At 46.1% G+C, this 27,365-nt stretch overlaps 1 protein-coding gene across 6 annotated transcripts in view; it reads right to left on the bottom strand.

Moving 5' to 3' along the window:
• FLT1 (fms related receptor tyrosine kinase 1) overlaps positions 1 to 24,219 on the bottom strand; it is a 205,240-nt gene extending 181,021 nt beyond the window's left edge. For 5 of the 6 annotated variants that reach the window (XM_061434869.1, XM_061434873.1, XM_061434874.1 and 2 more), the window contains exon 1: positions 23,745 to 24,219. In XM_061434869.1, coding sequence (XP_061290853.1) covers positions 23,745 to 24,204 — 460 coding nt within the window. In that variant the 5' untranslated portion in view covers positions 24,205 to 24,219. Of the gene's footprint in view, positions 1 to 23,046; positions 23,207 to 23,744 lie in introns of those variants that run through there. The other variant, XM_061434870.1, reaches the window with a different exon arrangement.
• Between the last annotated feature and the right edge of the window lie 3,146 nt (positions 24,220 to 27,365).

The raw sequence follows: 27,365 nt of genomic DNA, 5'->3' as shown, positions 1-27,365 counted from the left end.
TTTGATGTTAAGATCACGAGCCTTTACCAAGGTTGTATGAGGTTAATTAAACATAATTCATAGTAAAAGAAGACTTTCTTTCCTCAAGATGTAGCTTATTAAAAGCTTAAGTCTCATAGACTAAATCTCAGAATCTTTTTGGTTGGTGGCAGGGGTGGGAAAAAGGTGAAGAATGCAGTTGCAAATGAACCAAAATTTCCAGAAACTTCCAAAACTTTTGTTTGAGATGCTAATGCCTACAGGGCTCTAATAATTATTAAAAAAGTTAACTCTTGGTCTTAATTTCTGTGTCTTGCCTCTATTAAAGTATTTGCCAGATAATACAAGGAGTCCTTTATAACTGATCACACTAGTTAGAATGACTCTTAAAGATTACACCACCGGGGTAGCAGACAGGCACACACGCTACCGGAGGCCATCATAAAGTACATTTTCTGTCACCTCTAGCATGATGGGGAAAGACCAGAGGGCTTCTGTTCTATCTACCTAGAGACTATATCAAAATGGGAATGGCATGGGAATTTGTACAACAGCAGCATAACTCAAGTGAGTCCCACAGTGAGAAGCAATATTGGTTTCTTAAATGTTATTTTTCTCCCCAAATCAACTGGCCTTAAATCAAGGAAGGATCTAAAGAAATGAAAGGATGTTTATGAAAGTGTGTGCACACACACAGAGCCATCTGCGCATATGCACACGCGTCTCTCTCTGGGAAGTTTGTGTTAGGTGCGGTGGGAGGTTGGTGTAAAAATGAGAGGGGTCATGGTGTGTGTAGCTACTGAACCTTCAGTCTTAGGCACATAGAACTCCTTTCATGCCAGGAGTCAGAAACTGACATGTGCTCAGCAACAGCCAAAGCTCTGACTCACTGCTGACTAACCCCTGGCAGAGATAAGACTGTGACTTTTAGATGGACAAATACAGGATATTTTAGATTACAGTAACTGCGTTATTGATCTTCTGGGTTAGGGAGCTGCTTCCAGCAATGATACACCTAATTTGTAGAAAGTTGGTAATCCCAGAGATTATTTTCTTTTTCATCTTTACATGAAACTATTTTATCACAGAGACCCACAAAAAAGAAATCACTGGCTTCTTGCTTTAGAGTTTCTGCTACCCAGTGTTATCCCTAGATCATCAGATTTGAAATACAAATGATCTGATCTCCATGCCTTAATAGAAAATCTAAGAGTCATTTCTATAGCATTCAGTTCAGTTCAGTTGCTCAGTCGTATCCGACTCTTTGCGACCCCATGAATCGCAGCACGCCAGGCCTCCCTGTCTATCACCAACTCCTGGAATTCACTCAGACTCACATCCATCCAGTCAGTGATGCCATCCAGCCATCTCATCCTCTGTCATCCCCTTCTCCTCTTGCCCCCAATCCCTCCCAGCATCAGAGTCTTTTCCAATGAGTCAACTCTTCGCATGAGGTGGCCAAAGTACTGGGGTTTCAGCTTTAGCATCAGTCCTTCCAAAGAAATCCCAGGGCTGATCTCCTTCAGAATGGACTGGTTGGATCTCCTTGCAGTCCAAGGGACTCTCAAGAGTCTTCTCCAACACCACAGTTCAAAAGCATCAATTCTTCAGCACTCAGCTTTCTTCACAGTCCAACTCTCACATCCATACATGACCAATGGAAAAACCATAGCCTCGACTAGACAGACCTTTGTTGGCAAAGTAATGTCTCTGCTTTTGAATATGCTATCTAGGTTGGTCATAACTTTTCTTCCAAGGAGTAAGCGTCTTTTAATTTCATGGCTGCAATCACCATCTGCAGTGATTTTGGAGCCTCCAAAAATAAAGTCTGACACTGTTTCCCCATCTATTTCCCATGAAGTGATGGGACTGGATGCCATGATCTTTGTTTTCTGAATGCTGAGCTTTAAGCCAACTTTTTCACTCTCCACTTTCACTTTCATCAAGAGGCTTTTTAGTTCCTCTTCACTTTCTGCCATAAGGGTGGTGTCATCTGCGTATCTGAGGTTATACGTCTTGAATTTAAGTGTAAAAAAAAGACAAGTGAAAAAAATAATTTCATTTCAGTAGTGACCACTGACACAACCTTATACAGATGTTTATTTGAATAATTTGTTTTAAAGCTGTCTTACAATTTAGGTTTTTAATTGTCAGTCAACAAAACCCATAAATAGCCTTCCAGCCCAAGGCACAAAGCACCCCGTAGTATTAGCCCCTGGGGTAGCCAAGGTCTTCATCCCATCCACGCACAGCTGATGGACTTTACTCATTTTCCTTAAACTCTATACACGTTACTGAAAAGAAAAAAATTCTGCCTGGTTTTAGACGTTTACCCAAAGTCCTCTACTGACATGGACATTCCTACCATCAGCATTTATGAGGGGCACGTCTTTGGGGGTACCTCTCTGAGCTTTTTACTTGACACTGGCTTCTCGGAGGGTCATGGTTTAACAGGGCGCGTTCATTTATCATAGGGCCTGTCACCGGCTATCATCAGGAGTCTACCCTCCCCGTGACCTGTACCCAGGCCAAGCTCCTTTTCATGTGACATCAGAGTTAATGAAGGTTGCTCAGTGAGAAATCTCCTGCCGGCCGAGGAGTTACCTTTCTTCCCCTGAAACGCTCTCCCACACTGATGTCCTTTCATCGAGGGAGCCCACACACTGCCTCCCCAGGGTTATCTAACGAGATGTCACTTTCAGTTACCATTCGATGTCATGGGAGTTATCTGAGAGGCCTGGAGCAAGGGTCAAGATCTGGTGGACCGGGCACAAGACACAGCTCGCAAAGCACTCAGGGAAGATGGTGGGCTTTCCTCTGCTTACACAGAAGGAGACGAACAGAACCAATGCTCTTAACACCCTGAACATGCAGAGAGGAAGGTTTAGGGGGAGGGCTCAGCACAGCTGTCGCTCTACCAGCAGCTGGAAACGCATGTAAAGCAGACAGCCTGGCAGCCTCTGCTCTTACCCAATGTCGCTGTTCAGAGACTGTGGGAAAACTGGCGATGATACATCTCACAAAAGGTGCTTACAAGCACCAGTCATATTATGCTATCATTCATGCCGATTTACAAGTTATTTCAGGCCAGACTATATCAATTTTCAGGTTATAAACACCTGAAAAACAGAAGGCTCAGTAGAGGTGCAATTTCTTTTTTTTTTTTTTTTGATGTATTAATTTTTAATTGGAGGATAACTGCTTTACCATATTGAGTTGGTTTCTGCCATTCATCAACATGAATCAGCCATAGGTATACATATGTCCTCTGCCTTTTGAACCTCCCTCCCATCCCATCCCACCCATCTAGGTTGTCACAGAGCACCTGTCTGAACTGTCATACAGCATATTCTCATCGGCTGTTTTGCAGACGGTGCATATGTTTCCACGCTACTCTCTCCATTCATCCCGCCCTCTCCTTCCCCTTTGTGTCCACAAGTCTGTTCTGTCTGCATCTCCACTGCATCTCCACTGCTGCCCTGCAAACGGGGTTCATCAGCACCATCTTTCTAGATTTCATACACACGTGTTAATACATGGTATTTGTTTTTCTCTGACTTACTCTACTGTGTACAATACGCTCTAGGTTCATCCACCTCATTCAACCTGACTCAAATGTGTTCTTCTTTATGGCTGAATAATATTCCATTATATATGGACCATAATTCAATAAACATTCATGTAATGTACAAATACTTGGCTTACTGGAAACAACCAAGATTTTCCTATTGTTGTTTATCTTTCATCAGTTGGTGGATCCTGGAGCACAGGGAGCAAGTTGCATCATTAGGCATAGCTATCATTTTAATAAAAGGCCCTAATATTAGCCTTCTAACCTCTGAATGGCTTAGGATTACAAGTTTCAGGCCAGCTAAAGGTATCCTCCATATTATTCTTTTTAAACAAAAGATTACTAGTCTGGGAGCACGGGACAATATGCACGCAACCCACAATGTAAGATCTAGAGTCTTCCCTATTCCATGTGGAATTAGGACTATGCTTTGGTCTACCACCAAACGTTTTACCAAATACTCTGTGTGCATTACTGTCCAGAGCCAAAGTTCCGGGCATCTATGGAGGCAATGGCCGCAGGGTCCCTGAATTCAAGGGCATATTATTTACATGGATCCCTCTGGGTTCCTTTAGAAAGGAAAGCATCACAGAGAAGATCTGGGAAATGTTTTACTGATTCAATGCAGGAGTTTGCCATAGAATGGCTAAAGTTTAAGGACAGGAATTAGAACTTTAAATTTTAGTTGAGCCACTGTGTATAACCTATTATGTAACACTATAATCCTCAGGTTCATACACAGGTCTTTCTGGAAAAAATAGAACATATCATGGAATGTTGCTGCTGCTTAGTCACTCAGTCGTGTCTGACTCTTTGCGACCCCATGGACTGCAGCCTGCCAGGCTCCTCTGTCCATGGGGATTCTCCAGGCCAGAATACTGGAGTGGGTTGTCATGCCCTCCTCTAGGGGATCTTCTCGACCCGGGGATTGGTCCCAGGTCTCCCACATTGCGGGCGGATTCTTTACCAGCTGAGTCACCGGGGAAGTCTAAGAATACTGGAGTCGGTAGCCTATCCCTTCTCCAGGGGATCTTCCAAATCCAGGAACTGAACCGGAGTCTCCCACATGGCAGGTGGATTCTTTACCAGCTGAGCTACCAGGGAAGCCCAAGAATGCTACTAACTATAAAAAATATATATACCATGCTGAAGTTTTAATTTCAAATCCAAAATGATGCCTTAACATTTTTGTGTCACACGGACTCCCCTGATGGTCCAGAGGCTGAGATTCTGTGTCCCAGTGCAGGGGGCCTGGGCTTGATCCCTGGTCAGGGAACTAGACCTCACATCCCACAACTAGGAATGGGAGTGCGGTAACTAAAAGAGCCCACGTGCTACAACAAAGACCCTGTGAACCCCAACCAAGACCTGGTGCAGCCAAATAATTTTTAAAAAACTACATCATAAAATGAAGGAAGGCAGGCAAGTGTACACCTTAAACTCGAGCTGAAAAAGCAGAAAATGCTGTTATCCCTAACTCAAAGTTTGGTCCATGCGTTTTATACACTGACTTTCTACTTTCTTACAAATAATGACACACCACCACTTGTTTTTCATATAAAAACAGGGGAGAAATAAAATGAGATTGGAAGGCTGAGTGTGATAAAGTCCTGATGTTAATTTCAAGCTTATTCTGATTGTTTCTCAAGTCTAAACTACACAAAACACATTTTTTTCTGGAGTTCTTTGGACTGTCTATAAAGGAGGTGTTTTATAAATTCACTAAGAGAAAAGTTGAGAGATCTCTGTCTTTGTTACCAATAACATATACAAACCCTCTGACCCTTGAGATTTAAATGGCCAAGAGTGTGCAATAAAGTTATCCATCACAGGGGAATGGAGGTTTGGAAAGCTGTTAGCATACTTTCTAAGGCTCATTAAACACTGTCCTTGACCATTGTGTTTGTTGTCAAAATCAGTTTCCTTCTAAATTAAACAATTTGGAATACAATTGCCTTTCATTACACATATTTTGAAGATTAATCCTACGTAGACAATGGGATGGGTGCATTGACTGAACAGTTCTTTTCAATTCTGCTTTGCTTTAATTTTCATGTTTTCTTACGACTCAATTTACGTAGTAAGTATAGGTAACAGCTGGCCTTCCTAAGATTTTACAAACTTCAAAAAAATTCTTTATCTCAGATGGAATTAGTGTTATACAAGTTTTGCTGATAGCCAAGCTTCTGGAAGGAAAAGGAACCAATTAAAAGCAGTATGCTGCCACTGGAAGTATCTCGATTTTAAAAGAAATAATTGACTGAAGGCTTTTCACTCCAATATGTGATATTAGAGTCTTCCTTACAAATATCCATGAAAGATTTTAAAGTCATTTGCATCCAAAACCTGAAGAAAATTGGTTTTCATTCCTGGGGCATTTTCACTCATACAATTGCACTAGTTGGTATAGAATCTGCATCTTTACGATCATCCAAGATATCACACACCTGATAGAGGAAAAAAATAAAACCAAACACCAATTTCTATCATCCGTTGGCCATTGGCCTAACAGGCTTTAAGTGCATATGCGTTGGTGCTCAGTGTGTCCAGCTCTCTGCAATCTCATGAACTGGAGCCCACCAGGCTCCTCTGTCGATGACATTCTCCAGGCAAGAATACTGGAGCGGGTTGCCATGCCCTCCTCCAGGGGATCTTCCCAACCCAGGGACTGAACCCTCATCTCTTGCGTCTCCTGCATTGGCAGGTGGGTTCTTTGCCACTGTGCCAACAGGCTTTACAATAACTTATGAATCAGCTCATTCTGAAGGACAAGACCAAAACCAAGAAGCAGAAGTTACATGAAACCAGGGGGAGAACTCTGAAGAGAGGGAGTAAGGTCCCCAAAACTGGAGCTGCCCCCACAAAGTGAAACCACCGGCTGGGACATGAAACTGATTGAGCAAGTTAAGGGTCAGACTCCCATCCACGATTCCAGGAAGCTGGCGATGCATCACCCTCATTCATGTCCTCTTCTCATCCCTTTTACAGTCAGCCAACCTTGTTTTTTCCCCCTACTTCTATCCCCAAATACCCCCTTCCTCTCACCCCAGCAGCTTGAGGATCTCTCTGCTCTACAACCTCAGCGTTTATTCTTCCATTGAATATTTCTAACATATTCTACTTGCACTCCAGTCCCCTATGATGAAAAGGCATCTTTTTTGATTTTAGTTCTAGAAGGTCTTATACATCTTCATAGAATTCAACATTCAAAAAACTAAGATCATGGCATCTGGTCCCATCACTTCATGGCAAATGGATGAAGAAACAATGGAAACAGTGGCAGACTTTAATTTTCCTGGGCTCCAAAATCACTGCAGACAGTGACTGCTGCCACGAAATTAAAAGACGCTTGCTCCTTGGAAGAAAAGCTATGGCAAACCTAGCAAGTTAAAAAGCAGAGACATTACTTTGTCATCAAAGATCTGTATAGTCAAAGTTATGGTTTTTCCAGCAGTCATGTATGGATATGAGATTTGAACCATAAAGAAGGCTGAGCACTGAAGAATTGATGCTTATAAACTGGTGTTGGAGAAGACTCTTGAGAGTCCCTTGGACAACAAGGAGATCAAACCAGTCAATCCTAAAGGAAGTTAACCCTGAATATTCATTGGGAAGACTAATGCTGAAGTTGAAGCTTCAATACTTTGGCCACTTGATGCAAAAAGCCGACTTACTAGAAAAGACCCTGATGCTGGGAAAGATCGAAGGCAGGAGAAGAAGGGGATGACAGAGGACGAGATGGTTGGATGGGATCACCAACTCAATGCACATGAGTTTGAGCAAGCTCTGGGAGATAGTGAAGGACAGGGAAGCCTGGCATGCTGTTGTCCATGGGGTTGCAAAGAGTCAGACACAACTGAGAGACTGAACAACAGCAACATACCCTAAGAGAAGGATACAATAAAAAATAAGAACAAGATCACTTCTTTAAAGGGTTTATAACTTAGGATGGATAACAGATAACTAAGTATATATGGATGCATAAAATTTTGTACTTACAGCTTTTTACAAATGTAAAATTACATTATCTTAGTGGATGATTAGAGGGAAGTGTACCAGAGTCAGGGGAGGGCATCGAGTCCTGGGAGTGAAGGACTCTCTCAGAAGAATGATGTTGAAGCTAAGACCAGAAGAATTAGTGTGTATTTGCTGAAGGAAACACCAGGGTCTCTCTCCTCCCAATCTGCAAACCCTCTGAAACCCATCTTTACTTTGCATACAATTGTTCTCTTTTATCAACCACTCTTAATTCTCTTGCTTCTAAAGCTCTGCTTTCCTTGACCTCTTTGCTGAGAAGAGAGAACCCTATTGTCTCTTCCCAATGCCCTGGTTTAGGCTTTTTTTTTTTTTAAGTCTGGGGTCTACCTGACTTCATTCGCTACTGCGGAAAGAAAAGCACAAGTGGACACTCACTGGAAGACATGCCTAGGCCACACTGTGCGTTTTGGAATCATGGAAGAGACATGGGATGGACGCTCAACAAGGGGAATAAAAGAAAATGACTGGATATGGCCAGTTTGTTGTTGTTCAGTTGCTCAGTCGTGTCTAACTCTGTGACTCCACAGCCTGCAGCACGCCAGGCTTCCCTGTCCTTCACTATCTCCAGGAGTCTGCTCAGACTCACATCCATTGAATCAGTGATGCCATCCAACCATCTCATCCTCTGCCACCCGCTTCTCCTCCTGGATCAGTTTGGCCAGGACTTAACTCATCCCTCCTCATCTCTTTTCCTAGCCTACACCATGGATGATCCAGAGCCATGGGGAAATGGTTTTCAACATAAATGTTCTTATCCAAGATGGTGAAAACAACGGCAGCAATCATAGCATCACCTTTATGTTTACACTGCACTGATGCGACTGCAGCCATGAAATTAAAAGACGCTTATTCCTTGGAAGGAAAGTTATGACCAACCTAGATGGCATATTCAAAAGCAGAGACATTACTTTGCCAGCAAAGGTTCGTCTAGTCAAGGCTATGGTTTTTCCAGTAGTCATGTATGGATGTGAAAGTTGGACTGTGAAGAAGGCTGAACGCCGAAGAATTGACGCTTTTGAACTGTGGTGTTGGAGAAGACTCTTGAGAGTCCCTTGGACTGCAAGGAGATCCAACCAGTCCATTCTGAAGATCAGCCCTGGGATTTCTTTGGAAGGAATGATGCTAAAGCTGAAACTGCAGTACTTTGGCCACCTCATGCGAAGAGTTGACTCATTGGAAAAGACTCTGATGCTGGGAGGGATTGGGGGCAGGAGGAGAAGGGGACGACAGAGGATGAGATGGCTGGATGGCATCACTGACTCGATGGACGTGAGTCTCAGTGAACTCTGGGAGTCAGTGATGGACAGGGAGGCCTGGCATGCTGCGATTCATGGGGTCGCAAAGAGTCGGACATGACTGAGCGACTGATCTGATCTGATCTGATGTACCTACAAATTAAGGTTCCCAATCAACTGTCTTCTGTGCTATTTGGGAAGCCTGACCAGCTAAGATTCACAGCTGTGAAGATGAAGCAGAAACCAGCCGTTCTTCTTGAAGGGCTTTCAGCGCTGAGTGGCCCCTTAGGACATGAGTCACTGAGAAATGGATTAGGTGAACACCACCACGTGTTCAAGATTACCTAAGTCAACAAAGAGATCATCTCAAAGCTAGGTGCCCTTTGTTTTTAAAGGACACGTTTTGAGTACAGACAGTCACGAATTCTTCACTAACATAAGTGAGTCATTTCAGCAAAATTCAGTTCACATCACAAAATGACACACTTACTCAAGGGCCAACACACAGCACAATAAATACAACCATGTTCCCATCTTCAAATAAAACGTGATGGGTTAGTCGACGATAGTTGCTTGGGCAGATTTTAAGTGAGTATGTTAAAAGTGCTCTAAAATAAAAGAGTCCTCTACGCACGCCAAATTCACGCTGGAGGTTGACATGGACCTCAGATGATGACTGGCGGTGAAACAGACATCAGGAGAATTCAATTCAATATGGTCCGTGCTTTCCCTTGTGAAACTAGAGCAGAAGAGATAGTGTTCCAAGACACTGTCAGAAAACATGTTTCTTTATAGAAATTTTCCCTCCCAAGTTTGGACTTACTCTTCCAAAATGGTGAGTGAATTAGTCCAGCTAAGCGATCCCGTGCCATCTGCTTGCCATAAAGCACACTAAAAATCAACAACTCTGTTTCTACTCGTTAGAATTTTACTACTCCTCTCTACATGGATATAGAACCACTACATTTAACATCCAGGCCAAAAGGACTAAAGTAGAAATTCTTGAAAACTAGCTTGCATAGGAGTTTCCTGTATTTCAAAGTGGCTTTGTGTGGCAAATGCTGGACTTAATGTATTTTTCACTTACCAGCTTTGAGAACAGGAAATGGGGTAGGGAAGTGAGTGGTAGAACCAGGTCTAATCTATACACCAACAATATGTGTCAAATATTCCTTCACTGCAAAAAGTTGTAGGTACACAAATTCCATTCTAGGGCGATACAATTACTCAACTCCTATACTTCCCCCCTCCCCTTCTCTAGTTCTAGCAGAATTCCCTATGGAGAAGATTTCAAAGCTATAAAACTTTCCAAATAACAACAGAGAACAAAAATCTGATCCAGCAGGAGACCATAAGTGGGAAAGAGAGTTGGAGTTTTCCAGAAAGAAAACAATACCATTAAGTACAGATGAAATGCTGTAACACAGGTTTACATTGCCTTTTAAGATGGTTTGCAATCCCCTCCAATATATGGCTGCCTCTCTGCCTGTTTACATATATTTTCAGTTTCTCTAATGCCAACTTAGAAAAAGAAAACCATCTTAAAAATCCAACAGTATTTAAGTCCCCCTCCTTACAACTTTCATCCAAGCCATGCAGTCTTTTGATCACACTTTCTACTGTCTCCTTGGAACAACAGATAAAACTTCTCTCTAGGTGGCAGAACGGGATTTTTTTTTTTTTCCCCCTCAGATTCAAGTAAACATGCTCATATTCTGGTATCAAAATATATCCCTCTCAGTGTGGAGAAAGGGAATTCTCCTAACTACTTGGTGGGAAGGTGAGTTGGTACAGCCACTGAGGAAAACAGTGTCGGGGTTCCTCAAAAACTAAAAACAGAGTTGCCATATGACCCAACAATCCCACTCCTGGGCACATATTCAGAGAAAACTATCATTTGAAAAGATATGTGCCTCTATGTTCAATGCAGCACTGTGGTGACTCAGACAGTAAAGAATCTGCCTGCCATGCAAGAGACCTGGGTTTGATCCCTGGGTCAGGAAGATCACCTGGAGAAGGGAATAGCTAGCCACTCCAGTATTCTTGCCTGGAGAATTCCATGGACAGAGGAGCCTGGTGGGCTATTGTCCATGGGGTCGCAAAGAGTCGACATGACTGAGTAACTAACACTTTCACTTAATTATTATTATACACACACCCTTATGTTCATAGCAGCACTATCTACAATAGTCAAGACACAGAAATAATCTAAATGCCCATCAACAGATGAATAGAAAAAGAAGATGTGGTACATATACACAATGGAATACTACTCAGCATTAAAAGAAAAAAAGCCACTTGCAGCAACATGGATGGAACTAGAGATTATCACACTAAGTGAAGTTAAGTCAGGAAGAGAAATATTACTTATATGTGGAATCTAAAATATGCTACAAATGAACTTATCTAAAAAAAACAGAAACCAACTTACAGACAGAGAGAACAGATTTGTGGCTGCCAAAGGGGAGTGGGTTGGAGGAAGAAAAGGATCGGAGTTTGGAGTTAGCAGAAGCAAACTATTATATATATAGGATAGATAAACAACAAGGCCCTACTGTATAGCATAGGGAACTATATTCAATATCCTGGGATAAGCCATAGTGGAAAAGAATATGAAAAAGAATGTACACATATGTATAACTGAATCATTTTGTTCTACAGCAGAAATTAACACAACATTGTAAATCAAGTATCAGATCAGATCAGATCAGTTGCTCAGTCATGTCAGTATCCCTAAGTAAAGATCAAAAAGAAGTAAAATGTGCTTTTCTTTTCCTTACCTTCTTGCAGGTCTGAATGTCTGAAAGAAATGATCTAAGGAAGAGACTCAGGCCTTAAACACTACCATTTTGCTAACCGGACAAGGACTGTCAATCAAACAGGGACTGCAGAGCTGCGGTCATGGCCATCCCAGACTAATGGGTGCTCGCTCTAGCACAATGCCCTTGGACAGTGGTCTTTTTCTCATGGGCCATAACAATTTTTTTTACTCTTAATGGTGAACACCAAAAATACTGGAGTGGGTAGCCATTTCCTTCTTCAGGGCATCCTCCTGACCCAGGGATAAACCCAGGTCTCCCGCATTGCAGGTGGATTCTTTACCAGCAGAGCCACAAAGGAAGCCCCATAACAGCTTTTTAATCTTAACACAGAACACCAAGAATACCAGAGTGGGTAACCATTTCCTTCTCCAAAGGATATTCCCGACCCAGGGATAGAACCCAGGTGTCCGGCATTGCTGGTGGATTCTTTACTGACAGAGCCACAGGGAAACAATAACTTTTTATTCTAAACACTGAAAACCAAACTCCTTGCTTTTCCTTAATTCCTAGATTTCATCATTCAAGATCTTCCAGATAATTGCTGGTGGTGAGAGTACTGATTTCAAAATCAGAAAGATCTAGGTTTCCTGGCCCGGACACTCCATCAGAATGTAACATCCGTGGTTTCCATTCATAAAACAAAGTTAAAAGTGTGCAAACGGATGGACGTTTCTCAAGAGATTCATGGTGACATGCACATTCCGCCCCCAAAGATAGACTTCTCCCCAGCCCCAGCTCATGAAGCATCAGGGTCCTCCCCTTGACTGCAGCTTCATTAAGAAAAAGCTCTAGGTCTCTGTGGTTTCTGGGATCTAAAATGCAAAAAGCAGACATTCCCAGAAACAACCCGGCAGAGGGCAGCCCGGCCTGTCCGGGAACCAACCTGATGCAAAGGAATCAAAGCACCGCCGGCCTCAGCCATCCCCCTGTGCAGGCTCAGGTCACTTAGAGCTTCATGTGGGAGGACTTTGGGAGCCTATGGACAGTCATGTTCTTAATGGCTTTGGAGATCCTTCTCCGACTTGAATTTTTTGGAAGGGCCTTGAATAGCCCATGATAAGAAAACCCAGATGACGGAAATTCTGTCTTAAAGGAGCCTTTAATGGAGTCTGCTGCACACAGCAGTAGAACCTCCCAGGGCCACCACAGGCCACAGTCGCAGTGGAGTCTCACATTCTTTGGAGTTGGCAAAGCTCCAAGGAGAGAATGGTTTGGAAGGAGGAGAAAGACTAGCACAGTCTCAGCCATGCTCTTTCCCTTCTCCCCTTTTCTTTAGGCTGTAAGGCATGCTAAGAGGAGGGGGGTTTGGGGTCTGACAGAACCAGACTGAAATGATTCCAATTCAGGGGAAGTATTTAATTTCGCTAAGTCATGCTTGACTCTTTGTGACCCCATGGGCTGTAGCCTGCCAGGCTCCTCAGTCCATGGGATTCTCCAGGCAAGAATACTGGAGTGAGTTGTCCTTTCCTTTTTCAGGGGATCTTCCCGACCGCAGGGAGCGAACCCATGTCTCCTGCAGCTCCTGCACTCGCAGGTGGATTCTTTACCACCGAGTCACCAGGGAGGCCCATCTTTACTTTATTTAAGTATTAATTCTTAGGCACTCTGTGATCTTAGGAAAAGTACTTAATTTACCTAAGCCTCAGTTTTCTCATTGGAAATGGCAACCCACTCCAGTATTCTTGCCCGGGAAATCTCATGGACAGGAGAGCCTGGCAGGCTACAGTCCATGGGGTCACAAAGAGTTGGAGACAACTGAAGCGACTTAGCAGACTGAAAAGAAGGGCTAAGCACTAAACAGCACTTTCCCCTTCTTCATTGATATAATTTTATCAACTCCAGGCACATAACTAATCTTTCAATCCAAGTTATCATCATTTCAGGTTCTATATACCTTAAGTTAATGAACTAGATTTATGAAAGATATAAAAATATTTCACGGGCTTGGGAAGATGTGGACATGAGACCTCACTGTAAGGAGGGATACAGGATATACTTGAGATTTTTCCAACCTACAAAGAAGGTTTCCAAATTTACGCTGTTTAAACAGTTCTTGCTTAATCCACATTTTCATTCATCAGTCGCCTGAAGTAGAGCAGCAGCTTCTTGTCCTTTGTCTCCTTGAGGACTGCGCCCACAGCCTCAGCACCAACTCCCGTCCAGAGAGAATCAAATTCCCCACCCCTCTGACCTAGGACGGCTCTGACCATCCCAGTGTGGCAGGAATGGCACCGTAGGGGTTCCAAGGCTTTGTCACCAGTTCAGATGGCTTCCACCCCCAGGAAGGAGGCCGGGCTAGATGACTGGGTAGCAAAGGCTGCGTGCAGGAAGGAGGCCCCATGACAGCCAGGGCCTTGGGGCCAGCTGCAAAGCCAGGGGACCATGACTGCATGAATGACCCAGCTGAGCCACACCCAGATTTCTAACCCACGCACTCATGAGACAACGGATTCTTGTTGTAGCCCACTGTAATGTTTGGGGGCAGCTTGCTATGTGGCAAGACATGACAGATACAAATGCTATCATGACTCAAGCCCGAGAAGCAGTGATTCACCCACGGGGAAGGGGTATGCTCTTTCCGTATCCAAAAGTGTCCAGAGTTCACACAACACTGGGTCGTAAATGCCCTATAGGTGGCCCGAGATGCCCTGGGGGAGGAGCAGCAGCTTACCCTCTTGAGTTTCACAAGAAGGGTCCCTGCACCCATGGTTCTGCCTGGCATGAGGGCAGCTCTGTCTGCAACAGGGCAGCGACTTTGCTCACCCCTGGGAACAGACCCCTGGCATGTCCCAAAGTCAGCAGAGCATACTGCTCCAACAGGGAACCATTCAGCCACCCAAAGGGGGACGCTGGTCCCAGCAGAGGAATTTAGACACAGGGGCTCGGTCAGACACACAAAGCATTGCCAGGCTTCTGCCAATCTCGTGCAGGGTTTCTTAGAGGGAAGCAGGGCTGGACCACGGCGTGTGGGTGGAGGTCAGGTCAATAGCATGGTATCTTTCCAAGAACTCTGTAGGCATGCACCCACATTTCTGTGGAGGACAGGCTGAGTGTCCCATGGTGTGAGTCAGAGAAGGAAGACTATGGTAACCTCACTGTCTAGACCAGCAATTCAGTCCTGGCTCCTAACTCACATACGATGCTCTGCAAAACAGACCTGCTCACTCCAAGCACTTTATTCCAGAATTCCTCTGCTAACATGTACTCTTCCTCATAGATACAGTTTCCTCACCTTGTGTTAGGTGTCTAGTAATAGTTGTGTCTGACTCTTGTGAGTCCCCTATGGACTGTAGCCTCCCAGGCTCCTCCGTCCATGGGATTCTCCGGGCAAGAATACTGGAGTGGGTTGCTCTTTCCTCCTCCAGGGGATCTTCCCCACCTAGGGATCGAACCTGCATCTATCTCTTGTATCTCCTGTATTGACAGGTGGATTCTTTACCACTGCGTCACCTGGGAAGCCCTGCTAGATGTCCAGTAATGATTTAATTTAGTGCCTTTTCCAGACTGGCCCTGGAGCAGGTACCTCCAAGGTGGCCAGGCCTCTCACCTGACCCCTAGGGGGCTAGTTTTTAAATTTTTAATTGGAGGAAAATTGCTTTACAATGTTGTGTTGGTTTCTGCTGTACAACAATGCAAATCTGTCATTATATATATATATATATATATGTCTCCTCCCTCTTGAGCTTTCCTCCCCTCCCACCCCTCTAGGTCATCAGTGAGCACCAGGCTGGGCTCCCTGTACTGTACAGGCAGCTTCCCGCAAGCTAGCTATTTCACACATGGGAGTGTATATATGTCATCGCTACTCTCTCAATTCGTCCCACTCTCTTCTTCCCTCTCTGCGTCCACAAGTCTGCTCTCTACATCTGTGTCTCCATTCCTTCCCTGCAAATAGGTTCATTAATACCATTTTTCTAGATTCCACAATCACATGTTAATATCGGCTATATTCAGTTGCAGTGAGGCGGATGAACCTACAGCCTGTTATAGAGTCAAGTTGATCAGAAAAGACAGACTTTCAAAGCATGGTCTCTGCCTCAGGCCTCAGCACCACCGGGGATCTAGTTAGAAGTGCAGATACTGGGCCCCACCCCGACCTACTGAATCTGGGCCCAGCACTGCCCTTCGAGCTCTCCAGGTGATTTGAATCATGATAGTACGATGCCCTTAACCTCGCCGCCCACTGGAATCACCTGGGAGCTTTGCCATGACTGATGCCTGGGTCCCACTCAAAAACTCGTGATCAATTGGATTGGTCAGAAGCGCAGCCACGACGAGAGGATTCTAAAAATTAAGCTCCCCATATGATTCTAATGTTGAGTCTAGGCTGAGGACCCTAGGGAAAAGGGTTTCCACAAAACTCTGCTAGAAGCCTAATTACTGATCAAGGCCTGCCAAAGGAGGCCTTGAGTTCAAGGGATTTCACATCTGCATATAATGGAAGCCAAGGCTTTTCATTTGTACAAGGTTCACTTCAGGCCTCTTTTTCACAAAAGGACCTGATCACTGTTACACTTTGCTTGTGTTGACCACATGGGTGGTAGGTCTGTGGTTTGAAAGGAAACACATTCACACTGGTTAAATAGAAGGACAGACAGCCTGGCTAAGAAAAGGACCTGTAAGCAACAGTGGTAACCTGTGAGAAGGCAAAAGCATTTGCCAAGATCTGCAATAAATGAGCCGAGGAAGGAGGCAAGTGTCTGGCATTTCAAGCCAGTAGGACGCACACAGGTGTATTATCTTCTGCAGGACAGCATGATGAGCTGGTGACGTGCCCTTGACAACAGCTTACAGACAGTGATGCCCACGGTCCCAGCTTTTTACACCGAGTGACTTTGTTTCAGAAGCAAAGGCCTTGTAAAACTTTTATTTGTGGTCAAAAGCTATTTAATGCCTTTTTAAAATTGTATTATATAGTATTTTTCACCAGGCCCTTACTTTCTAAGACCCAGGGTCTGGTGAAGGTATTCCTGTTTGCTCTGATGACAGGTCTAAGCTAAATCTAAGAGTTTGTGGCGGGAGGGAAGTCTTGAAGTAGGTCACAGGTGTCCCAACAGAAGACAGGGCCCAAGAACAGCATGGGACCTGGAAGAGGCTCCTGGTAGGCCCGGGTCTCGTCCCTTGGTCACACAGGTCAAGGTCATCACTAAGATGTTGGTGAAGAAGAGTGAGACTCTGACATCAGAGCTAAGAAGCCTTTGCTAAAATCAGTGTTTCTCCATTTCTAATGTGCAAAACCACATCTGGGGACCTTATTAACACGCAGGCTCTGATTCACTAGGTTCCTAGGGGATGCTGGGCCATGGACCACACTCTGAGAAGCATGTTGTGGGCATGTGCAGAGGATGGAGTTGGGAATGGGAGCTGGGGAAGGGAGGCACCAGCTTAAGGCTGGATCAGGGCATTCCGGATTTTTTCAGAACACGTTTCACGCCTAGTAGGCTGATCCTGCCAGGAACCCATGTGCGTCAATGGTTGAGGAAGACCTATTCTAAGCAAAGAGGAAGCTAGGCAACTAGCATCGAGGCTCCTTCAAAACAGAGGCTTGATTCTGAGTGTGTCTTTGTCATTCAGATCTGCAACAGGGTGCAGCACCCAGTGACTCAGGTTTGAGTCTATCCAAGAACAAGTAAGTTAAAGCAATAAATAGTTGTGGCTTATAGTACAGTAAAAACGGTATAGAGCACTGTGGGGTAAAGACAAAGGAGGGCTTGGCCTCTCGTAGAGGCTGGGACAGAAGGGCTGCACGGACCCCCCCACACAGCCTTGCTGGCCCAGAAGCCTCAGGGAAGCATCGTGACCGAACCAGTGAGCTCACAGGACACAGGCATCTCAGAGTTGAGCATCCCAACTCATTTCCCAGATCTTAGCTACTCACAACAGAAGACAAATATTGTCTATTGAGAAACAACTTCTTCAAGGAATCCACTGTTAACTGAGCTCCACGAAAGGCAGGGGTACTGATGACCCAGAATAAATTCATAGCTGGCCAGAGAAATTTCTTCTTTGAAATGATATTGTGGCTACATCATTCATTCCTTTTTTCCAACATTTACTAAACACATGCATGCCAGGCATGAAACTAGGCACCAGGGATCTAAGGAGAGCTAGGACATGGGCTCTCCACTCCAAAGAGCGAGGGCAGACACATGAACAGAACTCTAACCAAGCAAGATGAGAACAGGAGGAGGGGCTTACACAGGGGCTATAAGAAGAGACCACACACAGTAGAAGAAACCAGTTCTTCAGTCTGGGGCTACAGGAAGGAGCTCATTGGGCCAGGAATTTCTCAGCTGAATTTTGAAGGCAGGGGAAGAAAAGATGCAGAGAGAAAAAAGGGTCTTGCAGGCAAACAGCACGAAAAGTGGAAAGCCCATCTAAAGAATGGTGAGTTAGTTCTTTGATGAGGGTAGTTTGTGTGGCTGGGGCACGGGGTGTGTGGAGGGAAGTGGTAAGAGATGAAGCCAGTGCCATAGCCACAATTATTCAAGCCGCAGCAGTTCAAAAGGGGGATTCCAACTGCTCACAAGAAACATTAGTCTTCTCACCAAATATTTCAGTTTACTATAAGCAGCCATCATGTTGATATTCTTAATTAAACTCCTTAGGGACTTTAAAGTTTTCTCATATTAAAAAAAAGATGCTAGCTTAGTTTAATAAATTACAGCACAGCCATACCATGAAACGCTACAGTCATTAAAACTACTACTGTAAAGTATTAATGGTGATGCGCTAAAATATGAATGATGTTTTAAGTTTAAAAGGCAATTTAAATAGATTTTTTTTCCCCACTGGGGAGCATATAAACACACATCTACCACTACAATATGTTCATATGATCCTAATTTTATGTGAGTAAAAATATGTATTCATGTATTGATGATAGGAAAGAAGACTTAAACACATTTGATAAAATGAGGAAAAAACAAGGTTTTTAAAAAAGATGCCAACGTTTAAAAAGAAATCTTAGCACACACATATTTGAACATCTCTACTTTGTTTGGGGTAGAGGAAATACAAAAATGAAGAAATGTTATATGTCAGTTGAACACCAGGTTCTATTCCTGGGTGTACCACCAGCCAGCTGTTGACCTTGGAAAAAAACCCATTAAACTGCTCATCTCTGAAAGAGCATATGGACCCGTGAGGTCCCACCGAGCACTCACAGTGCATGCATTTGTGAAGTGAGAGCAGATGTCTCAAGGAGCTCAAAATCAAGCGAAGGAGCAATAATCAGACATGGCTCTCCGGCAGCCAGCTTTACCAAGACTGATGGGAAATCCCCAGGAATTCTTGACATCCCCCCACATCCGCCCAGCAGCAATGCAGGAAATCTAGTCCACTATCTTCAGCAGACTCAATGGGACCATTTCCTTAATGAAACCCCCCTGCAGTCCCAGATACTAAGCCAGAGGCTTTCTTTTCAAGCCCTCCCTCCATCACCCCATTCCTCCCATTTCCTTCCCCTCCCTCAATCTGGTATAAAAATCCAGTCCTTTCATCAGCAGCATGCAATTTCCAAGGCACCCAAGTGTGTGAGGAATCAACAATGAACCTGGAAAGCATCTGGCAGGAGATCTTGTCATTCCTTGCAAGCCGCCCCAGAAGACTGAGGCCAACAGAACAGAACGGACTGTTCCACGAGGTCCTTTAAACCAACCCCAACAGATGTTTTTAACCATTCCTGATGACACATTTTTACTTAACAAAAATTAAGCCCGGTGTTATTTCAAATGTTCTTCTTCCCCTAGCCACAATGAAAAATCATGATATTTACCTGATATCCAACTCCTGACTGTGCAATTGAACCAAGACCAGACTAATGCCAGCCAGCTCTGCATTTAACACCCAGGTGCCAAGACAGTTTCCTTCATTCTATTCTCACACTCACTCGCATGTACATCTCAATTTAAAGCTCTACAGAAGCTACTTACACTGTTATTTGTTCTTGCTGTGCAGGATTCCCAAGCCAGAGTAATCATCGGTTAAAACTTTGTGATCAACTGGGTAGCCTTCCTCAAGGACACCATTTGTTGATATAAAACTGTTTTGGGGGCAATATAATTTTGAATTTCTATACTGTATACATTCAAAGGAGATTTAGACTATCTCCTTGATTAAAAACCAAGCAATTCTTTGGTCTGTTCTAAAAAGTCATATAAAATAGGTTCACGCTTAAATAAGTTTAGCATCCTTGTTGAAATCAGAAACTCTTTTTGATTTAAGTTATTTGGGGAGCAAATAGGATTAATTAAAAAGCCAAGAAATATATATGGGTTTTTAAATGACTGGTCTCCTTAGAAGAGATCATGGAACTACAGTTATGAATCAGACTCTATTTCATTAAGATTCTGTTAGTGTCGAAAAAAAACAAAAACCCAAGATCATGATCAGTACTGGCCTTGGGCATCCTCTAAACAGCTCAGTTCTTTGAATCCTGATAAAGAGAAAGCTCGGAGAAGGCAATGGCACCCCACTCCAGTACTCTTGCCTGGAAAATCCCAGGGACGGGGGAGCCTGATGGGCTGCCGTCTATGGGGTCGCACAGAGTCGGACACGACTGAAGCGACTTAGCAGCAGCAGCAGCAGCAGCAGCAAAGAGAAAGCTAATCGGCTGGAATCAGGTGTGTTTCACTAGTGACTAAGCAAATCCAACATGATTACTAACAGCAGGGTAAAGTCCGATCGTCCTTTCAGCCCCAGCTCTGGCATTGCAGGGCTTATCACCCATTCTACAGGCAATGCAGTTAAGGGAGGGAGAAAAAGAAACACTGTTCGGTCTATTTCCTGGAATCATTCATTGATTTTTGAGAGTTGGCGAAGCTTCCCTAGAAGTAATCACCTATCCTAACATCTGAATTTTACATAGGAAAACACAAAACTGACTTATTGCCAATGTCGACTTAAAAAATGCACAACATGCGAGTTGCCAGTTTAAGTTTAACTTGGGACAAAGTGAGGACTGCAGCCCGGGAGACAGCAAGCACCTCAGACAGCTCTGAGAAACTGCTCCCAAGAAGCAGGGCGGAAGGTCAGTATATATGAAATTTTGGTGACAGGGGAGTACATGAAACCAGCCACGTATTCTTCCAGAAGGTTTCGACTAGTCTCACGAAGCTGTTGCTGGTCACGAGGAACAGTCATCAGCATGCAGGATTTTAGTAATTGCCTAGATATGGAGAGATACAAGAATTGGGCTCGTAAAATCGGCTCCTGAGAATATCTAACTACCTGAAGACCTGTCCTGCTGGTCTCTCCCCCAGCACAGGGTGCCTCACTCATGCTCTCCCACCCTGAGCTCCTCCAGGGGATGTTGAAGGTCAGCAGCTGCATTAGCACATGATTTAATCCTTGTGGAGGTAGGTGTTGAGCACCCAGGGCAAGTGCCAATTTGTAGTTGACAGTGGAAAAGCAACTGGATAGCCTATCACAGAATTTAATAGGGAAAGAAAAAACTTAAAATAGTAAATGAACAAGGGCAAAGTATTCAGGAACTAGAGTAGGCGACCACCTACAATTTATCTGCAATGTGATCCATCATTTGGAACACCAAAGGTACTCTGTAATTAACATTCCAAACGTGCAATTCTGGGAAAACAAAACCAAGAGAGTGTGGCTTCATAAACTTTGGTGAAAACAAGAAAAATTGCTATGCAAATTAGTTGGCTTTTGAAAGGTTACATTCATTTTGGAAATGAGAATTTTTGTCATGTACATTTTGATTTTATATCATTAGCTCCCCTCAGGAAATTTGCGAGTGAGGTATTTCCAATTAGTTGTAGCAAGTTGTACATGTTAGCTGCTCAAAAATGCAAGAAAAATGGGGAGTTGACCAAAAGGGTCTGTGGCTTTCGCAAAGGTGTGGTGCCTTAAAATATGAAAATGAGATTGTGAGCTGGAGAAATGAAGACTAGTATCCTTTTTAGAGGAAGAATTTGCAATAAAGAGGACCTGGAAGTATCTGAATTATTGATATGTTTTTATTTCCCAGGATATCTGGAAGAAGGTAAATATATTTTTTGCAGGGGAAGGCCGTTCTCTTCTGTATTAAAGAACCTCTGATTATTTTATATCTCAGTGCACACCCACACACTATTAATACCTCATAAAATTACATAGCACCCAACAGTGAGCAGAGCTGGGACCTGAAAAATCCACAGAACAGAAACTTGGCCCCTATCTAGACACCGTTCCCTAGACAGGAGCCCCTTCCTCAGTCTGAAAGCCCTGATGAAGTTTAGAAATTAGGTAGCTGATTATCTTACAGGGAGACAGCTGTGCACCCTGGGGAGAAGCCTGTGTGGTTTGCAAAGTCCCCGTTAGCAATTAGAAACCCGAGCAGCTGATAGAACGTTTCCTATACACGTAGGTGAAGACATTCTCACCATGCCAATGTTTCTCTCCCGCTTTCTCCCTATAACACATATACATAAAAATGTTTTTTTTTTTTAATTCACAAAAGAGTTCCAAGATTTCTGCCTCATTTAAGTAAAATGAAGAGGAATCATAAGAGAATCTCACTTGCGGTTCAGAAAAGCTTCCACGGATCTAAGCTGCTTTTAACCACGAACAGAGCTATCCTTTGCTAGTTTTTGAAACAAAATAAATCTGTGTGAAGCAGAAAATCCAATAAACCATATACATTTTCCTCCATGTTTTGGATTCACAGTAATTTACCTAGATTTACTTTTACATAATAGACAGATGGACTTCATGTAATTAAAACGCTCCAAGCAATTATATTTCAAAATATCGTGACTTTGCAAACCCCCAAATGTATTTTTGAGGTAAAAAAGCAGTACTCCACTCAATATAGTTGTTTTAGCAACACTTCCAGTTTAGAGCGCGTTCTCTCCAATTACGAATCCGTTTTGCCTGTCGGTTTAACAGTTTCATCCATCTAACTGGAAGCATTACTTGTTATTTAGAAACTGAAGGATTACTAGTCTTCCCACTGAGAAAGAATATTTAACTGTTACTACCTTTTGAGTTTAACAAACATTAAAAAATATATATGCCAGCCCTCTCGCTTTCCTTCTCAAGAATCTTTGCAATAACTTATTTTATGTTACTGCATTTTAGTTCACACTGTATCTTTGCCCCAGGACGATTAAAAGCCAGGCGCTCCAAAACCTGGCTCCCTGCGCCCACCGAGGCTGAACTAGGGATCTTGGCCACTGAGCCGAAACGGCGAGTTCGAGCCCCTAAATGCCCTAGAGTTTTGGCGCCCCGCTGGGGGCTACCTCCACACTAACCCGGGGGCAATCTTCTGGTCCCGCCGCCAGTTTCCCCAACACCGGGCAAAGGCGCGGACCTCACCGATTCCTCAAATCGCATCTTTTGTTCCAAATCGTTTCCTTTCAGAACTTAAAAAACTAGACTTGCAATTCTGAAACTTAACTGGATTTGGGTCCTCAACTGCCGTCGGCGGTCAAGGTCACTCAGGTCAGCGACCTGGGCGAGTAGACCCCTGGCCGAGTTTCCACTCCGGTTGGCTGCGCGCAGCGCGCTCAGGCGCCGCGAGTAACGAGCGGCGGCGAAGAGTCGACGCCGGGGAACGTTCCCCGAGATGCGCGGGCTCGGGAGCCCTGAGTGGCTCGAAGGGTACCAGCTGTCGCCATCTCCTGGGATCTGTGTGCTCCCGCCGGGCACGCGATCCCCTCCCCAAGGGCTCACCTCCTTCCCTCGGGAGACGCTACGTCGCCGTCAGTGCCCAACATCGCCCAGCCCCCGGGCAGCCTCGCAGGCATCCTCGGAGCCGCTGTTCCGGGGGGACCCCGGCGGACCCGGCCAGGCCCTCTGGGAACAGGCTCTGGATGTCTGGCAGGTCCGAGCTCACGGCACTCCCTGAGCCCAGAACCGGGGTGGGGGTCAGTTGGCTTGCGGGAGGTCTCCAGGCGCCAAGGGGCCGCCTCAGCGCGGAGCCGAGCGCGGCGATGCTCGCGGACCCCAAATAGCGGCTCTCCGGGGGCGCCCACCCCGACGGCCCGCCGGAGGAGAAAGGACGTCACGGCCCCAGGCGGCTAAACCGCAACTAGTGTCCCGATCCCCTCGGAGCCCTGTCCCCAACCCGCCCGGGGGTGCCCGGCCGCGCCTCACCTGTGAGCAGCAGACCGCCAAGCAGCGCGCACAGCAGGACCCCGGTGTCCCAGCAGCTGACCATGGTGAGCGCGACGCGGCCTGCTCGCCCGGTGCCCGCGCTCCTAGCTGGCGCCCACCGCAGCCGGTTCCTTCTCGCTCCGCCGCCGCCGCCGGCCCTGCTCCCCGGGCGCCCCTCTCCGCAGCCCCAGCAAGAGACAGCCACTTCCCCCGGTAATCCTCGGAGCCCGGCGTTCTCTGGCCGTTGAGTTCCAGCCCCGGGGCCGGTTCCGAGCCGCCGCCGCCGCCGCCGCCGCCGCCTGGGAGGAGCCAGGAGGAGTGTCGCTCCGGCGCGCTCCGAGCCTCCACCGGACCTCGATGAAGAGGAGCCGAGGGCGGGGGCGATTTTTAACCTTTCCCCTGCCCACTTCCTACCCCGGCACCTCCTTCCAGTGACGTCAAGGGGTCCCCCACCCCTCATCCGCCTCCCCACCTACCCTCTTCCTCCGGGACCTGACTCCCTACGGCTCGGGAGTGGGCGGGGGCCGCGGCGGGCGGGGGCGGGAGCGCGCGTGGGGAGGCGCGGGCGGCGGCGCCCCTGGGGCACCGACCTGCAGGTTCAGGGTCCTGGCTCCGGGCTCCTGCCCCTCTCCCCTCCTCCTCGCCTTCGCTCTCAGGAAATCCTTGCTGTCTCCCTCCGCCCGGCTTACTCAGCCCTGGGGGCCGCCCGAAGCTGGGAAGGGGACGGGGCTGGCCCTCCACTGCCCGGCTCCGGGGGCGGAAAGTCCGACCCTGGGAAGCGAGCCGCGCCTCCGAGACGGTGTCCTTGGCACGGAGGGGCGAGGCGCAGGCAGGCTCCCTCCCCGTTTCCATGCTCTTACCGCGCCATCCCGCCGCCCGCCCCCTCCGCCCCCGCGACTCCCCCGACTGTCCCCATACATCTAGGACGGCGCCGGACACCCTGGGCACAGGGGTCCGCGCCAGGAACGCCCGCGGGACCCGACGCTTGGCTGGCACCTTCGAGATGACCGCGAAGCCGCCGGGGTCCCTGGGGAGCGCGTCAGTGTCTTTTCGGCCTCACAGATGAACCCGCCCAAGTCATTTCCTAAACCCGCCGCTTCTAGAAGCAAAACAAGCAATAACATTACGATACCTTTTCAAAGGCCGAAACGTGAAGCTACTCCTGCAACGTTCAAGGGCCGAGCGCTTGAACTTGATTAAATTCTCGAAAAGAATCTTTTCTGACGGCAGCTTGCTCCGCAAGGCGAGTGACTCCACTGCTCTTCGAACAAAACCCAGTGAAATTAACATGAGGCACTAAATCATTTGGGATGACACTAATTCCACCTTGTTCCCCAATTATGTCTCCATTACCTCATAGGCTGATACGGTCCCAGGCTCCACGGAGCAGCCCAGTCTTGCCCCTGTAAATACCGCTGGTTTGAAAAATACTTCTATTGGAACTGCCAGATAGTCACGATAAAAGGAGTGTGAAGGCTCCTAAACCCGGGGCCAGCGACTCTTCCTGAAGGACTGGACGGCCTCCCGCCTGGCAAGGTTAGGCAGACCTGGAGTTGCCACACCTGTAGATGGCAGTGCAAGGAGAGGTCCCCGCCGCGGGCGCTCCACGCGGCAACAGCGCACCGAGCGCTGGGGCGCGGGAGTCGGAGCCCCACGCGGCTCCGAGGAGAGAAAGACCACGCGGAACCTGGGCGCGCCTATCGGCTTCTCCACTTTTGCTGCTTTTCCGGGGCTCCTCTCCCCTCTCCCTGGCTCTTTCTCTCTCCTCCCTCAAGCTTGACTTCTTCAAAACCGCAGTATCATTCCGCGAACACTTCGTTAATTACGAATCTCAGGGTTAGAGGCTGATAACTGATCTTTCTTGCGACTGATCCCTCCACCCTCGGTCACAGTCTGGGACACACCCGCAGAGCCAAGGTGTCCCCCTTGCCTCACTTCAGAGCTGCTTGTCCGTCCCATGCTCTATCCCCAGAAGAGGCTCCGCATCGCCCTTCTACAGCGCCTCTTGGAGCCGAGCATCGTGTTAGGGCCCCAAACGCTGAGATGGGAAGATGTCTTCCCAGGGGCTTAGTTCTGGAGAGGAGATTGATGCGTCAAGAGTATACGACATGACAGTTCGAGGATGCCAGTGCTGGAGGGAGCTTGAGTCCAAGATGGGCACAGAGATGAGGCGGTCTTTCCAAGAGCTCAGGAATGTTTCTTAGGAAAGACACTTAGCTGACTCCGGGGTGGGGTTGTGTGTGTTGGTGGCGGCGGGGTGGCGGGGGGGGCAGTCCATAGGACAATCTATAACAGTTTATTACAACCCTTCAAATGCTATTTGAGACACAACCCTCCACATGCCTGCTGCCAGAAATGAATCTACATCGAGTTTATTTGTGAAGCAAGAAGGGTTATTTGATGGACAGCTGAAACAATTTCATAACCTCAGACGTCCATCAACAATACTAGTATATTGTACATGCTCTGTCGCTCAGTCGTGTTCCCACTCTGCAAATCCATGGACTGTAGCCCGCCAGGCTCCTCTGTCCATGGGATTCTCCAGGCAAGAATACTGGAGTGGGTTGCTGTGCCCTCTTCCAGAGGATCTTCGCCACCCAGGGATGGAATCAGCATCTCCTTCATCTCCTGAGTTGATTGGCAGGCAGATTCTTTACCACTGAGCCACCTTGGAAGCCCATAAGCCACCTGAAAGCCCATATAAGCCTGGAATATTGCTCAGCGATTTAAGGTTAAAGAGTCCCAGTGGAATCTAACTTAATTTATACCAAAAACATTCTGCATTGAATTATCTCACACAAATTTCCCAACTATCCTTTTGATAATTGCAGGCTTTTAATTATAGTCGATGGCCACCTGGTGGCTCAGAGGTTAAAGCGTCTGCCTGCAATGGGGGAGACCTGGGTTCCATCCCTGGGTAGGGAAGATCCCCTGGAGAAGGAAATAGCAACCCACTCCAGTATTCTTGCCTGGAGAATCCCATGGGCGGAGGAGCCTGGTAGGCTACAGTCCATGGGGTTGCAAAGAGTTGGACACGACTGAGCGACTTAATTAATTGTAGTCAGCAATTTATTTACTATTTCTTATTTTGTTACTTGTATTAGCCTCCTCACAGAGAACTCAAGATGCTACAAGTTGTCACAAGGTTTTGTTCTCATTTCACTCTAGCTCATAAATTTTAGCATTGAGAAAAACAAATAGCTAAGCTAAAATGATGGAAAATAAAGGTATGGCTCACAGCCCTCCCCACTGAAAACAGATAATACTTTTGGATGAGAATAGGCTGCAGCGCTCTTCCAACTAAATCACGAAGGAAAGGGGTTTTATAGATAATAGTGATGGAAAAGATCAATTTCAATGTGCCTGGTGGGTATAAAAAGCTATTGAAATACACTATCTGCTTGCTTCCTGCTCAGATACAAAAGAACATTTCATCTCCTGCAAAACCAGACACTCTCTTGTTATCAGCCACAAACATTCTCTTGAGGATTCCTATTCAGAGGCACACTGTTGGTAAAACCAACAGCTTTAATATTCAAGACCGAACAATGATATGGGAGCATCATGTGAGAGGCAGGAGGGGACCCAAGTGTGAAGCCGATCAGCTTCTAGTCACAAAGG

This window comes from Bos javanicus, chromosome 12, assembly GCF_032452875.1.
Source record: "Bos javanicus breed banteng chromosome 12, ARS-OSU_banteng_1.0, whole genome shotgun sequence".
Classification (NCBI taxonomy): Eukaryota; Metazoa; Chordata; class Mammalia; order Artiodactyla; family Bovidae; genus Bos; species Bos javanicus.
The sequence above is the reverse complement of the archived record's forward strand: the minus strand, read 5'-3'. Positions and strand labels throughout refer to the sequence as shown.